Source organism: Ranitomeya variabilis, chromosome 5 (genome assembly GCF_051348905.1).
Source record: "Ranitomeya variabilis isolate aRanVar5 chromosome 5, aRanVar5.hap1, whole genome shotgun sequence".
In the NCBI taxonomy this organism is placed as follows: Eukaryota; Metazoa; Chordata; class Amphibia; order Anura; family Dendrobatidae; genus Ranitomeya; species Ranitomeya variabilis.
The window spans coordinates 682,772,407-682,789,742 of record NC_135236.1 but is presented as its reverse complement, the minus strand read 5'-3'; the positions used below and the strand labels follow the sequence as shown (position 1 = coordinate 682,789,742).

The 17,336-nt window shown below is 48.6% G+C and overlaps 2 protein-coding genes across 3 annotated transcripts in view; one reads left to right on the top strand and one right to left on the bottom strand.

Moving 5' to 3' along the window:
- Positions 1-3,931, top strand: part of TRIM24 (tripartite motif containing 24) — a 33,488-nt gene extending 29,557 nt beyond the window's left edge. For both annotated transcript variants that reach the window (XM_077267179.1, XM_077267178.1), the window contains 7 exons: positions 21-78; positions 275-446; positions 561-877; positions 1,237-1,366; positions 1,445-1,519; positions 1,602-1,754; positions 1,951-3,931. In XM_077267179.1, the coding sequence (XP_077123294.1) occupies positions 21-78; positions 275-446; positions 561-877; positions 1,237-1,366; positions 1,445-1,519; positions 1,602-1,754; positions 1,951-2,145 (1,100 nt within the window). In that variant the 3' untranslated portion in view covers positions 2,146-3,931. The remainder of the gene's footprint in view (positions 1-20; positions 79-274; positions 447-560; positions 878-1,236; positions 1,367-1,444; positions 1,520-1,601; positions 1,755-1,950) is intronic.
- On the bottom strand, positions 3,834-16,856 carry SVOPL (SVOP like). The gene is made up of 15 exons (XM_077267180.1): positions 16,491-16,856; positions 16,335-16,426; positions 16,119-16,217; positions 12,895-12,966; positions 12,684-12,808; positions 12,292-12,355; positions 8,477-8,602; positions 8,265-8,393; positions 7,977-8,050; positions 7,457-7,644; positions 7,166-7,277; positions 7,014-7,095; positions 6,769-6,858; positions 6,559-6,672; positions 3,834-3,951 (listed from the first exon to the last, which is right to left on the bottom strand). The coding sequence occupies exons 1-15, from the start codon at positions 16,567-16,569 to the stop codon at positions 3,940-3,942; spliced, it is 1,458 nt and encodes a 485-aa protein (XP_077123295.1). The 5' UTR covers positions 16,570-16,856; the 3' UTR covers positions 3,834-3,939.
- Positions 16,857-17,336: the final 480 nt, after the last annotated feature.

Genomic DNA, 17,336 nt, shown 5'->3' with positions numbered 1-17,336 from the left:
TGGACTCTTCCCACCACCAGGCTCCATGGCCGGCATTCACCCGCCGATCCGCATATCCAGTGTGGGCAGTCGCGAAAGGTAAGTGCGTGTTTCCTGGGTTTGTCTAGTGCCCTGCAGCACAGAGTATGTCAGGAGAGGACGCTGCTGATTTGGGATAGAAGAATGGGAATTATTTGGCATTGCTGGATCTCAGGAGTATTTCAGGAGTAGACTAATACTAGTTTTTTCGGAGACATTTACCCCTTTTCCCCGGGTCCTCTGCTCCGTCCTGCAGCACAGGGTCGTTCAGCAAACCGAGCGGAGGCGCCGACTCCACACACAAAGTCCCGATCGTCCGACTGGAGCCGATCAAAATCAAATCTGAGAACAGTGTGGACAGTGAAACGCTCGAGTACCCAGTGGTGGTGGTGAAACAGGGCAACCGGCGCCAGCAGCGTCCCCGCAACGTAAGTGACGGCCACCTCTGCTGGGGCCCGGTGTCCCTCTGCTGGGGCCCGTGGGCGGCAGTGTTCTCCGGACTACTGCTTCCATCATCCTCACATATCTGTTCTTTCTTCCAGCCAGACTACTCGACAAGCATCCTAACTTCCATGCTGCTCGATAGAAATGGTAATCGCACCACCAAGCTTGACGCGGGGCCACGGCGCGACACTCCGGACAGCACCGGCGACCGCCACGTGGTACAGGAGGGCTCGCTGTCAGGATCCACCGACTGGATGTCTCAGAACCACGTGACAGAGAGCGGCGGCAAAGAGGACGACCCCAACGAGGACTGGTGCGCGGTCTGCCAGAACGGGGGCGAGCTGCTCTGCTGCGAGAAGTGCCCCAAAGTTTTCCATCTCTCCTGCCACGTGCCGACGCTGATGAACTTCCCCAGGTCAGGAACCTTCTGCCGTCCATCGGCATTCTGATCATGGGAGACATTACACCACCGCTTGCTGTCAGCGAATGCGGAAACTTGTGCGAATACTCATAGCTGAGGGTTTGCTACAATGCGTCAGTGTAATCCTGTATGAGACGCATCTCTCCTTGATTCCAGCCTGTTGGTTCTTGGCTGCACTGACACATTGTAACAAACCGTCAGTTACTGTAAAAGATAAATTTCACTGAAAGCAAGCAGAGGTGTAACACCCTCCAGAACGGACTGGTAACAGCGGGTGTGAGAGCTGTCACTGCTGATGGTTTGCTGCAGTGTGCCACTACATGCCTGACGGCTTTTTTTTTTTTTTTTTTCAGCGGCGAGTGGTTCTGCACCTTCTGCCGGGATCTTTCCAAGCCAGAAGTGGAATATGACTGTGACGACCCTGCCCTGGCGGAGAAGAGGAAGCTCGGGGGTGTGCCTGTCATGGCGCCGATGGATCAGAGAGTAAGTGTCCGTCCGGGGAACCCTTGTCCTGTGTCGCAGACGGCGGATTAACTCCTCTGTCCCCTGTTGTGTCTGCAGAAGTGCGAGAGGATCCTGCTGTACCTCTACTGTCACGAGATGAGTCTGCCCTTCCAAGAACCCGTCCCACTCACGGTAAGGGGGTGCGAGTGGCGTCTGCACGTGGCTGATAACAGAGAGTGATAGACAGCAGCGATGACGCATTTCGCTCTTTCAGGTGCCTGATTATTACAGAATAATAAAGAATCCGATGGATTTGTCGCACATAAAGCGGAAGCTGCAGCCGAGCGCAGCGCTGCACTACTCGCGGGCGGACGAATTCGTCAGTGACATCCGGCTGATCTTCAGGAACTGCGCAGAGTTCAACGAGGTGAGAGGATTCGTGGTCACATCCAGAGCTGCACTCCGGGCGCACCACTGCCCCCTGCTGGTTCAGTGCTGAGCTTTCCCTGTGCAGCTTTGGATGTGACCAGAGTGAAGCATAATAAACCTGACTACTGCGGAGCGGCTCGGACGCCAGGTGTGCACGCGCTCCTAACCTCTGTATTCTCCGCTTCCTTCCCCAGCCGGATTCTGAAGTGGCCACCGCCGGCACCAAGCTGGAGTCGTACTTCGAGGGGCTTCTCACTAACATTTACCAAGACAAGAGTTTCCCCAAATTCTCTTACGAGTTTGACGGCGGCGACGACGACGAGGCGGAAGATTTTGTCACACCGCGGAAAAAGCGCTTCAAAGGGGACGAGCGCATCTTTTTCAAATGACTTGGTTTGTAGCGAGTGCCGTGTACATAAGATGTTAGCTGTTCAATAAAACTATTTTTGGAAATGGCTGCGAGCCCACGACTCGTCACCGGCCGGGATAAAGCCGAAAATAACACCAGACGGTGGACGCCGCCTCGGCCCCTTCATGGACGAACCCGGCTGCTTCCCAGGATGTTCTGCAGCAGCTCAGATTAACGTTGGTGTCTGAAGAACGTCGGCTCAGAGTCCAATGTGTACTGGAGGCGAGGAAGACGCCCTGGGATCATTTTTGCTTTTCTTATTTTTATTTTTTTTTTATATATATATATATACAAAGTAAAAAATCCGGAACCAGAACCGCGTTCACCAATAAGTGAGCAATGAACGGTCCAATCACCGGTGCACAGGTCATCAGCGATCACCTCCATGCAGTATTGTACCCCAGAGCTGTGCTCACTATTCTGCTGGTGGCGTCGCCCACGTTTCCAGGACGGTGAGCGTAGCTCTGGAGTATAATCCAGGCCCGGTGCTGTATTTATGTAGCTGACCCTCTATACGGGGGCAGTGGTCATCCTCCGTTAGCGGTCCTGTGTTTCTGCTCCTGATTTTTGGCTTTTACGTTTTGTTCCCGTTTTCCGCTCGGCCGTTTCGTTTCTGGATGAGACTTTTCTGTTTGTAACAAAGAATGTTAATTTATCTTCACTTCTCATTGATTTTTTTTTTCTTTCTTTGATAGTATTTTGTCGTTCAGAGATTATTATTTCTTATATTGCTAAGGGGACAGATCTGTCACAACCGCGAGATGTGAAGCCGTAGACAGAAGGTTCCATAAATCTAGACCGCTCAGCAGAATTATGAATGCAGCTCTGGATGTGACTGCAGTATGAACCATTAAGTTACTTAAGCTGTGGAGTTTGGTCATGGAGAGAGCGCCCCCTGGCTGTAGACTGCAGCATGGGGGCAGATGAGTCAGTATTAGTGTCGCTTGATGGTTCAGGGGGAAAATACGTCTTACAGGCTGTCTCTGCCCGCAGGAGCAGCAGCCTGTAGTGTCCCGCAGGAGCAGCAGCCTGTAGTGTCCCGCAGGAGCAGCAGCCTGTAGTGTCCCACAGGCGCAGCAGCCTGTAGTGTCTCGTCCTACAGTGCTGCACCATCCAGTCTTACGTCATCTCCATTGTATCAAGAAAAGTTTATTCCAATTTTGCTCTTTTCTCACATGATTTTTTACCAGGAAGCTGCAAAACTTTTCTTGATACAGCAAAAACTTCATCGACAGGGAGCCGGACCATAAATGTGACAGCAGCTGTCTGCGCCCTTATTCACATTTAAGGAGATTAGCGGTGCCCAATGTGATGCCCATCTCCAGTAAAAACGGAAAAATCTTGTCAGACCCTGTTATTTCTCAGGATATTATCGTGATTTCCCCGCCCCCAAGGTGCAAAATAATGGCCCCGCCCCCGAGGTGCAAAATAAGGAACCCCACAGTGCAGAGAGGACGTCCGCTCCTCATGTCACCTGAGGAAGCGAGAGGGATGTGAAACCAAGAGAGCAGGGCATGCTGGCACTTGTAGTTACAGGTTCTCCTACTAAGAGCAGAAGGGGATTCTCCAAATGAAGGACGATTTTTGTTATTAAATATTTAATTTCTGGGTCCCGCCCCTCAATGTCGCCTCCATCAGAGATTTGTATGTTGAGAAAAGAGAACTTGTTTTGAATAGTTTAAACTTTATTTTTCATTGTTCGCCTGTCACTAACAAGATGAAAACTAACATCTGCTTCCTCCGTTGTAATAAAATCTTCTCTTCTACGCTGGAGTCACTTCACTTGCTGCAGAGGAAAAAAACAAATAAGGAACGGTTAAAATACTCATCAGGGGCACACCCGGAGGGGTTACCCAAAAATCAGTATAAAACTAAGCAAAGACTATGGGGAAAATTGCGTTTTATGTACTATAATTATTTGTAAAGATCTGCAGCCACCACTAGGGGGAGCTCCCTGTATACAGAGATACATGATAAGATCCTGTCTGCAGCCACCACTAGGGGGAGCTCCCTGTATACAGAGATACATGATAAGATCCTGTCTGCAGCCACCACTAGGGGGAGCTCCCTGTATACAGAGATACATGATAAGATCCTGTCTGCAGCCACCACTAGGGGGAGCTCCCTGTATACAGAGATACATGATAAGATCCTGTCTGCGGTCACCACTAGGGGGAGCTCCCTGTATACAGCGATACATGATAAGATCCTGTCTGCGGCCACCACTAGGGGGAGCTCCCTGTATACAGAGATACATGATAAGATCCTGTCTGCGGCCACCACTAGGGGGAGCTCCCTGTATATAGAGATACATGATAAGATCCTGTCTGCAGTCACCACTAGGGGGAGCTCCCTGTACACAGAGATACATGATAAGATCCTGTCTGCGGCCACCACTAGGGGGAGCTCCCTGTATACAGAGATACATGATAAGATCCTGTCTGCAGTCACCACTAGGGGGAGCTCCCTGTATACAGAGATACATGATAAGATCCTGTCTGCAGTCACCACTAGGGAGAGCTCCCTGTATACAGAGATACATGATAAGATCCTGTCTGCAGTCACCACTAGGGAGAGCTCCCTGTATACAGAGATACATGATAAGATCCTGTCTGCAGCCTCCACTAGGGGGAGCTCCCTGTATACAGAGATACATGATAAGATCCTGTCTGCAGCCACCACTAGGGGAGCTCCCTGTATACAGAGATACATGATAAGATCCTGTCTGCAGCCTCCACTAGGGGGAGCTCCCTGTATACAGAGATACATGATAAGATCCTGTCTGCAGCCACCACTAGGGGAGCTCCCTGTATACAGAGATACATGATAAGATCCTATCTGCAGCCACCACTAGGGGGAGCTCCCTGTATACAGAGATACATGATAAGATCCTGTCTGCAGCCACCACTAGGGGGAGCTCCCTGTATACAGAGATACATGATAAGATCCTGTCTGCAGCCACCACTAGGGGGAGCTCCCTGTATACAGAGATACATGATAAGATCCTGTCTGCAGCCACCACTAGGGGGAGCTCCCTGTATACAGAGATACATGATAAGATCCTGTCTGCAGCCACCACTAGGGGGAGCTCCCTGTATACAGAGATACATGATAAGATCCTGTCTGCAGTCACCACTAGGGGGAGCTCCCTGTATACAGAGATACATGATAAGATCCTGTCTGCAGCCACCACTAGGGGGAGCTCCCTGTATACAGAGATACATGATAAGATCCTGTCTGCAGCCACCACTAGGGGGAGCTCCCTGTATACAGAGATACATGATAAGATCCTGTCTGCAGCCACCACTAGGGGGAGCTCCCTGTATACAGAGATACATGATAAGATCCTGTCTGCAGCCTCCACTAGGGGGAGCTCCCTGTATACAGAGATACATGATAAGATCCTGTCTGCAGCCACCACTAGGGGAGCTCCCTGTATACAGAGATACATGATAAGATCCTGTCTGCAGTCACCACTAGGGAGAGCTCCCTGTATACAGAGATACATGATAAGATCCTGTCTGCAGCCACCACTAGGGGGAGCTCCCTGTATACAGAGATACATGATAACACCCTGTCTGCAGCCACCACTAGGGGGAGCTCCCTGTATACAGAGATACATGATAAGATCCTGTCTGCAGCCACCACTAGGGGGAGCTCCCTGTATACAGAGATACATGATAAGATCCTGTCTGCAGCCACCACTAGGGGGAGCTCCCTGTATACAGAGATACATGATAAGATCCTGTCTGCAGCCACCACTAGGGGGAGCTCCCTGTATACAGAGATACATGATAAGATCCTGTCTGCAGTCACCACTAGGGGGAGCTCCCTGTATACAGAGATACATGATAAGATCCTGTCTGCAGCCACCACTAGGGGGAGCTCCCTGTATACAGAGATACATGATAAGATCCTGTCTGCAGCCACCACTAGGGGGAGCTCCCTGTATACAGAGATACATAAGATCCTGTCTGCAGCCACCACTAGGGGGAGCTCCCTGTATACAGAGATACATGATAAGATCCTGTCTGCAGCCACCACTAGGGGGAGCTCCCTGTATACAGAGATACATGATAAGATCCTGTCTGCAGTCACCACTAGGGAGAGCTCCCTGTATACAGAGATACATGATAAGATCCTGTCTGCAGCCACCACTAGGGGGAGCTCCCTGTATACAGAGATACATGATAAGATCCTGTCTGCAGCCACCACTAGGGGGAGCTCCCTGTATATAGAGATACATGATAAGATCCTGTCTGCAGTCACCACTAGGGGGAGCTCCCTGTATACAGAGATACATGATAACATCCTGTCTGCAGCCACCACCTGCAGTAATGAGTAGAGACCTGAGCTTTTGATTAGAGGGGTTTGTTTTGGTCCTTCCTCTTACCTGCAGCGCTCGGCCTTTGGTCTCTATGGGCAGTGTAAACGCCGAAATTGCACAAATAAAACACACCCCAGCAAAAAGGCTGAGCCCCCCGATGATGGAGGCTTTGAGCAGGACCTGGGAAAGATTAAAGAAAAATATTCTGAACTTTTTTAAAGAACTTTTGGAACTGACAAGTAACCGCATCTGATGTTTGTGATGAGCGTCGTTTACTTGCGCTATAAATGGGGCGGCCATTGCTCCCAAACGGCACAGTGACCCGGCCACCCCCATCCCGATCGCTCTCATCACAGTTGGATAGACCTGCGGATGGAAACAACACTGAAGACTGGGAACCTGTTTCAGATCTCTACGTTTTTTACAGTTTGACACTTATTTTCCTGTGTCAGTTTTAGTCAGTGACTAATCATGTGACATCAGCGTGTGGTGACATCGCCTCATCTGCTTCTTTTAGTCACCTCTGCCGTGTAGATGTAGATGGTGTTGAAGTTGGCCGACACCAGAGCTCGGAGGCAGAAGAGAATGGCGATGAGTCCGGTCCTAGGGGGAGGGACAAGTCACATGAGAGCGGACATTCCGGAAGGCCGGCCCCCGAGGTCCTGGATCTTACCGTGACAGGCAGATGATGAGCAGCAGGAAGAACAAGCCAGTGGCCGTCTTTGTGATGCCGAGAGTCCAGCGCCGACCAATTAAGTTAATGCCCAACATGTTGAATGGGTTCACTGGAAAAGAAGGGATTAGAGATCGAGTGATCGCCCCAGAGCCATCACATGATCAACTGGTTAAATGCGACAGCTTCAAAGACCACATCCAATATGGACTCGTTTCCTGCTGTCATTTTGGTAAAATGTCCTCTCCGACCTCTACGCCGCTAGGTATTGAGGGCGTAGTGGATCCTTACGGGCGATCTCTCCGACCGTGCTGATCATCAGGGTGTTGTAATCAGAGGGAGTTAACAGGTTGCAGTAACAGGGGCCACTTCCCTCCTCTACAACGACCGGTGATCGTCCCGTCCCACAATGCAGATTGTTCTCCAGCAGCTCCGTGCTGGCCAGGATCACGCCGTAGTACGCAAAAGCGATTCCCAACCTGAGCAGAAACGACAAAAAGGGAGTTCAAAGAAGCTATGGGTGGTGGTCTGACCTCTGGATGCCCTACCAACAGCGCCTCTACCGTCCATGTGGTCATGTAGAGTATTGCAGCTGCAGCACCAAACATGGCCACACAAACTGGGATGGCGCTGTGTGGAGAAGGATCCAGAATGTGCACCCTCTTTGTTCTGATGACAGGAGAAAGATCAGGCTTTGACCGGTCTCTCAATGATGACCCATCTTAAAGTCAGACCCACGTTGAACACCCCTTTAAGACAGGGTGCATTCTCTCAAGTATATTAGCACCTCCTTCCCCAAACCAGAACTTACCAGATCACCCAGATCTGCAGTGTGGTCCGCAAATATTTCCGGTGCACAAGATCAAAGAAACTCCCATTTCTTTCCTGGAGGAGAGAGGATCATACAGAGTTGTATTTTCTGCTCCAGTCACATCCAGAGCTGCATTCACACGTCTGCTGGTTCAGTGTCTGCTGCCATGCTTCCCACAATGCTTTGCATCAGTGTAGGAGATGAGTTATGCTGCCGGGGTAATCGGCAGAATTGTGATTGCAGCTCTGGATGTGACTTACGATGTGTCATCAGCTGAGCGGAACTTACAGCCATCGGTTCGTCGATTGTTCCCTCCGGCATCTTTGATCGATTCATCTTGGCGATTTTTCTCAATGTCATCATCGCCGCCTCTTTTTTTCCCACAGAAAGGTTGAATCTCGCCGACTCGGGAATAAACTGCACAAGTAAAGAACAAAACGCAAATCAAGTCGCCCCCGGGAAGCAGAACAGGAACCAAGGACCAGAAAAAAACCTCTTACTTTGAATACGAGGACGAGGATGATTCCGGGGATGGAGGCGAAACGTATGAGCCAGCGCCAACCCATGGTCGGGATGACCAGTGCCCCCAGACCGATGATCAGTAACGAGCCGCCGAGCCAGAAGAGCTGAAAACAAAGAGAAGCGGAAGAAGGGCAGGAAATGAGGAAAGATACAAAGTATCAATCTGGTGCTGACTGCGGGGAAGGGCAGGAAATGAGGAAAGATACAAAGTATTAATCTGGTGCCGGCTCCGGGGAAGGGCAGGAAATGAGGAAAGACAAAGTATCAATCTGGTGCCTGCTCCGGGGAAGGGCGGGAAATGAGGAAAGATACAAAGTATCAATCTGGTGCCGGCTCCGGGGAAGGGCAGGAAATGAGGAAAGATACAAAGTATCAATCTGGTGCCGGCTCCAGGGAAGGGTGGGAAATGAGGAAAGATACAAAGTATCAATCTGGTGCCGGCTCCAGGGAAGGGTGGGAAATGAGGAAAGACAAAGTATCAATCTGGTGCCAGCTCCGGGGAAGGGCGGGAAATGAGGAAAGACAAAGTATCAATCTGGTGCCAGCTCCGGGGAAGGGCGGGAAATGAGGAAAGATACAAAGTATCAATCTGGTGCCGGCTCCAGGGAAGGGCGGGAAATGAGGAAAGACAAAGTATCAATCTGGTGCCAGCTCCGGGGAAGGGCGGGAAATGAGGAAAGATACAAAGTATCAATCTGGTGCTGACTGCGGGGAAGGGCGGGAAATGAGGAAAGATACAAAGTATCAATCTGGTGCCAGCTCCAGGGAAGGGCGGGAAATGAGGAAAGACAAAGTATCAATCTGGTGCCGGGGAAGGGCGGGAAATGAGGAAAGATACAAAGTATCAATCTGGTGCCGGCTCCGGGGAAGGGCGGGAAATGAGGAAAAATACAAAGTATCAATCTGGCGCCGGCTCCGGGGAAGGGCAGGAAATGAGGAAAGACAAAGTATCAATCTGGTGCCGGCTCCGGGGAAGGGTGGGAAATGAGGAAAGATACAAAGTATCAATCTGGTGCCGGCTCCGGGGAAGGGCAGGAAATGAGGAAAGACAAAGTATCAATCTGGTGCCAGCTCCGGGGAAGGGCGGGAAATGAGGAAAGATACAAAGTATCAATCTGGTGCCGGCTCCCGGGGAAGGGCGGGAAATGAGGAAAGATACAAAGTATCAATCTGGTGCCGGCTCCGGGGAAGGGCGGGAAATGAGGAAAGACACAAAGTATCAATCTGGTGCCAGCTCCGGGGAAGGGCGGGAAATGAGGAAAGATACAAAGTATCAATCTGGTGCCAACTCCGGGGAAGGGCGGGAAATGAGGAAAGATGCAAAATATCAATCTGGTGCCGACTACGGGGAAGGGCGGGAAATGAGGAAAGATGCAAAGTATCAATCTGGTGCCGGCTCCGGGGAAGGGCAGGAAATGAGGAAAGACACAAAGTATCAATCTGATGACGGCTCCGGGGAAGGGCAGGAAATGAGAAAAGATACAAAGTATCAATCTGGTGCCGGCTCCGGGGAAGGGCAGGAAATGAGGAAAGACACAAAGTATCAATGTGGTGCCGGCTCCGAGGAAGGGCGGGAAATGAGAAAAGATACAAAGTATCAATCTGATGACGGCTCCGGGGAAGGGCGGGAAATGAGGAAAGATGCAAAATATCAATCTGGTGCCGGGGTAGGGAAGGAAATGAGGAAAGACACAAAGTATCAATCTGATGCCGGATCCGGGGAAGGGCAGGAAATGAGGAAAGATGCAAAATATCAATCTGGTGCCGGGGTAGGGAAGGAAATGAGGAAAGATACAAAGTATCAATCTGGTGCTGACTGCGGGGAAGGGCAGGAAATGAGGAAAGATACAAAGTATCAATCTGGTGCCGGCTCCGGGGAAGGGCGGGAAATGAGGAAAGATACAAAGTATCAATCTGGTGCCGGCTCCGGGGAAGGGCGGGAAATGAGGAAAGACACAAAGTATCAATCTGGTGCCAACTCCGGGGAAGGGCGGGAAATGAGGAAAGATACAAAGTATCAATCTGGTGCCAACTCCGGGGAAGGGCGGGAAATGAGGAAAGATACAAAGTATCAATCTGGTGCCAACTCCGGGGAAGGGCGGGAAATGAGGAAAGATACAAAGTATCAATCTGGTGCTGGCTCCAGGGAAGGGCAGGAAATGAGGAAAGATACAAAGTATCAATCTGGTGCTGGCTCCAGGGAAGGGCAGGAAATGAGGAAAGACACAAAGTATCAATCTGGTGCTGGCTCCAGGGAAGGGCAGGAAATGAGGAAAGATACAAAGTATCAATCTGGTGCCGGCTCCAGGGAAGGGCAGGAAATGAGGAAAGATGCAAAATATCAATCTGGTGCCGACTACGGGGAAGGGCGGGAAATGAGGAAAGATGCAAAGTATCAATCTGGTGCCGGCTCCAGGGAAGGGCAGGAAATGAGGAAAGATACAAAGTATCAATCTGGTGCCGGCTCCAGGGAAGGGCAGGAAATGAGGAAAGACACAAAGTATCAATCTGGTGCTGGCTCCAGGGAAGGGCAGGAAATGAGGAAAGATACAAAGTATCAATCTGGTGCCGGCTCCAGGGAAGGGCAGGAAATGAGGAAAGATGCAAAATATCAATCTGGTGCCGACTACGGGGAAGGGCGGGAAATGAGGAAAGATGCAAAGTATCAATCTGGTGCCGGCTCCGGGGAAGGGCAGGAAATGAGGAAAGACACAAAGTATCAATCTGATGACGGCTCCGGGGAAGGGCAGGAAATGAGAAAAGATACAAAGTATCAATCTGGTGCCGGCTCCGGGGAAGGGCAGGAAATGAGGAAAGACACAAAGTATCAATGTGGTGCCGGCTCCGGGGAAGGGCGGGAAATGAGGAAAGATGCAAAATATCAATCTGGTGCCGGGGTAGGGAAGGAAATGAGGAAAGACACAAAGTATCAATCTGATGCCGGATCCGGGGAAGGGCAGGAAATGAGGAACGATGCAAAATATCAATCTGGTGCCGGGGAAGGGCAAGAAATGAGGAAAGATACAAAGTGTCAATCTGGCTCCGGGCAAGGGCAGGAAATGAGGAAAGACACAAAGTATCATGCCGGGGAAGGGCAGGAAATGAAAGACACAAAGTATCAATCTGGTGCCGACTTCGGGGAAGGGCAGGAAATGAGGAAAGATACAAAGTATCAATGTGGTGTCGGCTCCGGGGAAGAGCAGGAAATGAGGAAAGACACAAACTATCAATCTGATGCTGGATCCGGGGAAGGGCAGGAAAGATACAAAGTATCAATCTGGTGCCGCATCCGCGGAAGGGTAGGAAATGAGGAAAGACACAAAGTATCAATGTGGTGCCGGCTCTGGGGAAGGGCGGGAAATGAGGAAAGACACAAACTATCAATCTGATGCTGGATCCGGGGAAGGGCAGGAAAGATACAAAGTATCAATCTGGTGCCGGCTCCGGGGAAGGGCAGGAAATGAGGAAGGACACAAAGTATCAATGTGGTGCCGGCTCCGGGGAAGAGCAGGAAATGAGGAAAGACACAAAGTATCAATCTGATGCCGGATCCGGGGAAGGGCAGGAAATGAGGAAAGATGCAAAATATCAATCTGGTGCCGGGGTAGGGAAGGAAATGAGGAAAGATACAAAGTATCAATCTGGTGCCCGCTCCGGGGAAGGGCAGGAAATGAGGAAAGATACAAAGTATCAATCTGGTGTCGGCTCCAGGGAAGGACAGGAAATGAGGAAAGATACAAAGTATCAATCTGGTGCCGCCTCCGGAGAAGGACCGGGTTGCCCCAGGTCTCACCTGTGTGAGCGGCAGCAAGTAACCTCGAACATTCTTTGGCAAAAATTCAGTTTTGATGATGAGGCTGAAAATAAAGACAACAACCCGTTATTAAAGAGGAAGTCCTATTATAACAGATCGAGGGGGGCCGTGCCGCAATTTCTGCTTGGACCAAAGGTGAAGCTCAGTTAATCTCTGTCAGGCCTCCCCAGGGTGGTTAGACCCCAACAATTTAGATGTTGCCCCTTTAAATATTGTTATTGTGTTTCCAATGATGCGTAACTTTCGTCTGGGTGGAGTCGACTAACTGCAGATAACGTAAGCCTGACAACAAGTTCCTGATGTGGAAGAACAGTTGTCAGGCAGATGGGGGAGGACTTTTCCTTTAAGTGTAGATCTTGCCTATTACTGACCCTTGTGCGTGTCCCGAGACGCCACATCCGACCAAAAACCGAAAGAACACAAACCAGTTGTACGAGGGAGAGAAGGAGGTGAGCAAGGAGAAGTACGCCCCCCACAGGAAGGAGATGACCATCATCTGCAGGACCAAAGGTTCAGCGAGTAAAATCCATAATGGCTGCTTCCGAGACTGCAGAAGTAGAAAACGGCGTCACTGTCACCAACCTTCAGACGCCCGTATCTGTCCGCCAGAAGCCCCAGGACTATACTGAAGATCATGTATCCCAAGAAAACCATCTGCAAAACACGGGAAACCAGGAGCAAACCTGAATATACCAAGAATGACCTCCATATACAATGTGCTGCACTCCAGAGCTGCACTCACTATTCTGCTGGTGCAGTCACTGTGTACATACATTACATTACTGATCCTGAGTTACATCCTGTATTATACCCCAGAGCTGCACTCACTATTCTGCTGGTGCAGTCACTGTGTACATACATTACATTACTGATCCTGAGTTACATCCTGTATTATACTCCAGAGCTGCACTCACTATTCTGCTGGTGCAGTCACTGTGTACATACATTACATTACTGATCCTGAGTTACCTCCTGTATTATACCCCAGAGCTGCACTCACTATTCTGCTGGTGCAGTCACTGTGTACATACATTACATTACTGATCCTGAGTTACATCCTGTATTATACCCCAGAGCTGCACTCACTATTCTGCTGGTGCAGTCACTGTGTACATACATTACATTACTGATCCTGAGTTACATTCTGTATTATACCCCAGAGCTGTACTCACTATCCTGCTGGTGCAGTCACTGTGTACATACATTACATTACTGATCCTGAGTTACATCCTGTATTATACCCCAGAGCTGCACTCACTATTCTGCTGGTGCAGTCACTGTGTACATACATTACTGATCCTGAGTTACATCCTGTATTATACCCCAGAGCTGCGCTCACTATTCTGCTGGTGCAGTCACTGTGTACATACATTACATTACTGATCCTCAGTTACATCCTGTATTATACTCCAGAGCTGCACTCACTATTCTGCTGGTGCAGTCACTGTATACATACATTACATTGCTGATCCTGAGTTACATCCTGTATTATCCTCCAGAGCTGCACTCACTATTCTGCTGGTGCAGTCACTGTGTACATACATTACATTACTGATCCTGAGTTACATCCTGTATTATACTCCAGAGCTGCACTCACTATTCTGCTGGTGCAGTCACTGTGTATATACATTACATTACTGATCCTGAGTTACATCCTGTATTATACCACAGAGCTGCACTCACTATTCTGCTGGTGCAGTCACTGTGTACATACATTACAATACTGATCCTGAGTTACATCCTGTATTATACTCCAGAGCTGCACTCACTATTCTGCTGGTGCAATCACTGTGTACATACATTACATTACTGATCCTGAGTTACATCCTGTATTATACCCCAGAGCTGCGCTCACTATTCTGCTGGTGCAGTCACTGTGTACATACATACATTACTGATCCTGAGTTACATCCTGTATTATACCCCAGAGCTGCACTCACTATTCTGCTGGTGCAGTCACTGTGTACATACATTACATTACTGATCCTGAGTTACCTCCTGTATTATACTCCAGAGCTGCACTCACTATTCTGCTGGTGCAGTCACTGTACATACATTACATTACTGATCCTGACTGAGTTACATCCTGTATTATACTCCAGAGCTGCACTCACTCTTCTGCTGGTACAGTCACTGTGTACATACATTACATTACTGATCCTGAGTTACCTCCTGTATTATACCCCAGAGCTGCGCTCACTATTCTGCTGGTGCAGTCACTGTGTACATACATACATTACTGATCCTGAGTTACATCCTGTATTATACTCCAGAGCTGCACTCACTATTCTGCTGGTGCAGTCACTGTGTACATACATTACATTACTGATCCTGAGTTACATCCTGTATTATACCCCAGAGCTGCGCTCACTATTCTGCTGGTGCAGTCACTGTGTACATACATACATTACTGATCCTGAGTTACATCCTGTATTATACTCCAGAGCTGCACTCACTATTCTGCTGGTGCAGTCACTGTGTACATACATTACATTACTGATCCTGAGTTACATCCTGTATTATACTCCAGAGCTGCACTCACTATTCTGCTGGTGCAGTCACTGTGTACATACATACATTACTGATCCTGAGTTACATCCTGTATTATACCCCAGAGCTGCACTCACTATTCTGCTGGTGCAGTCACTGTGTACATACATTACATTACTGATCCTGAGTTACCTCCTGTATTATACTCCAGAGCTGCACTCACTATTCTGCTGGTGCAGTCACTGTGTACATACATTACATTACTGATCCTGACTGAGTTACCTCCTGTATTATACTCCAGAGCTGCACTCACTATTCTGCTGGTGCAGTCACTGTGTACATACATTACATTACTGATCCTGAGTTACATCCTGTATTATACTCCAGAGCTGCACTCACTATTCTGCTGGTGCAGTCACTGTGTACATACATTACATTACTGATCCTGAGTTACATCCTGTATTATACTCCAGAGCTGCACTCACTATTCTGCTGGTGCAGTCACTGTGTACATACATTACATTACTGATCCTGAGTTACATCCTGTATTATACTCCAGAGCTGCACTCACTATTCTGCTGGTGCAGTCACTGTGTACATACATTACATTACTGATCCTGAGTTACATCCTGTATTATACTCCAGAGCTGCACTCACTATTCTGCTGGTGCAGTCACTGTGTACATACATTACATTACTGATCCTGAGTTACATCCTGTATTATACTCCAGAGCTGCACTCACTATTCTGCTGGTGCAGTCACTGTGTACATACATTACATTACTGATCCTGACTGAGTTACCTCCTGTATTATACTCCAGAGCTGCACTCACTATTCTGCTGGTGCAGTCACTGTGTACATACATTACATTACTGATCCTGAGTTACATCCTGTATTATACTCCAGAGCTGCACTCACTATTCTGCTGGTGCAGTCACTGTGTACATACATTACATTACTGATCCTGAGTTACATCCTGTATTATACTCCAGAGCTGCACTCACTATTCTGCTGGTGCAGTCACTGTGTACATACATTACATTACTGATCCTGAGTTACATCCTGTATTATACTCCAGAGCTGCACTCACTATTCTGCTGGTGCAATCACTGTGTACATACATTACATTACTGATCCTGAGTTACATCCAATATTATACTCCAGAGCTGCACTCACTATTCTGCTGGTGCAGTCACTGTGTACATACATTACATTACTGATCCTGACTGAGTTACATCCTGTATTATACTCCAGAGCTGCACTCACTCTTCTGCCTCTGGGTGGATGCCACATCCGCTCTTCCCTGTGCTCTCACCGTAATGACCAGCGCCACCTTCCAGTCTTCTAGATGCCACTCACAGCGAATGGAGGGTGAGATGACGGCTATCAGCATAACCTCCATGGCTTCGGCGACCTGGCGGGAGGAGAGATGATTGGAGGTTTCTGTTGGGCGGGAGGCAATAGAACATAACGATGGAGCCGTGTAGATCTGGAGTGACGTGTGATCGGAGGCTCCGTCCATCGTACTCACCCCAGCGCTGCCCATAATCAGGAACAGTATAACATGGAAGCGACCAAACCCAATGGTCTCCACCGCATCCTCCACCGAATACGTCTTCTGGTCTAAAGAAATGTCTCAGAAATAATCACTGTATCAGTCTGGTTGATCTCTAAGGACTGGACTTACCCTTCGCAGGTTCTGTACCGCTCGGCGCCATCTCCTTCATCTGTACGGTTCTGGCATATTTCGTCAGCTGAGGCTCCATCTTGTGTCACGAGACTGCAGTATTCTTACCTATAAACTTATGAAGCACAAAATAGATGCATAACTTGTGTTAATGTGGAAGTGGAGACATAAAGAAAAAGGTCAGAAGAATTATGATTACAGCTCTGGATGTGACTGAAGTATTAAGAATGTGCTGTAATTGATGCAAGAAATCATTGGAAGATGAAGTCAATCTCCACATCTGATCTGTGAACTCTCCGCAGGATTCGGATTGCAGAAAAAACACCAAATATTCCCATTGACGGACAGGAAATAACTGCAATTTACACCACAAGTGGAGATTACAGCGAGAGAGAAAGGGCCTAATGTGTGACCCCCCGCCTCCGAGCAAGCGACAGAAAGAAGTGAGAACAGCGAGTCCACAACAACCACAGAGCACAAATCAGAGGGGACAGTGAGGAATAAATAATACTGCCCCTATGTACAAAAATGTAACTACTATAATACTGCCCCTATGTACAAAAATGTAACTACTATAATACCGCCCCTATGTACAAGAATATAACTACTATAATACTGCCCCTATGTACAAGAATATAACTACTATAATACTGCCCCTATGTACAAGAATATAACTACTATAATACTGCCCCCATGTACAAGAATATAACTACTATAATACTGTCCCTATGTACAAAAATGTAACTACTATAATACTGCCCCTATGTACAAGAATATAACTACTATAATACTGCCCCTATGTACAAAAATGTAACTACTATAATACTGCCCCTATGTACAAAAATG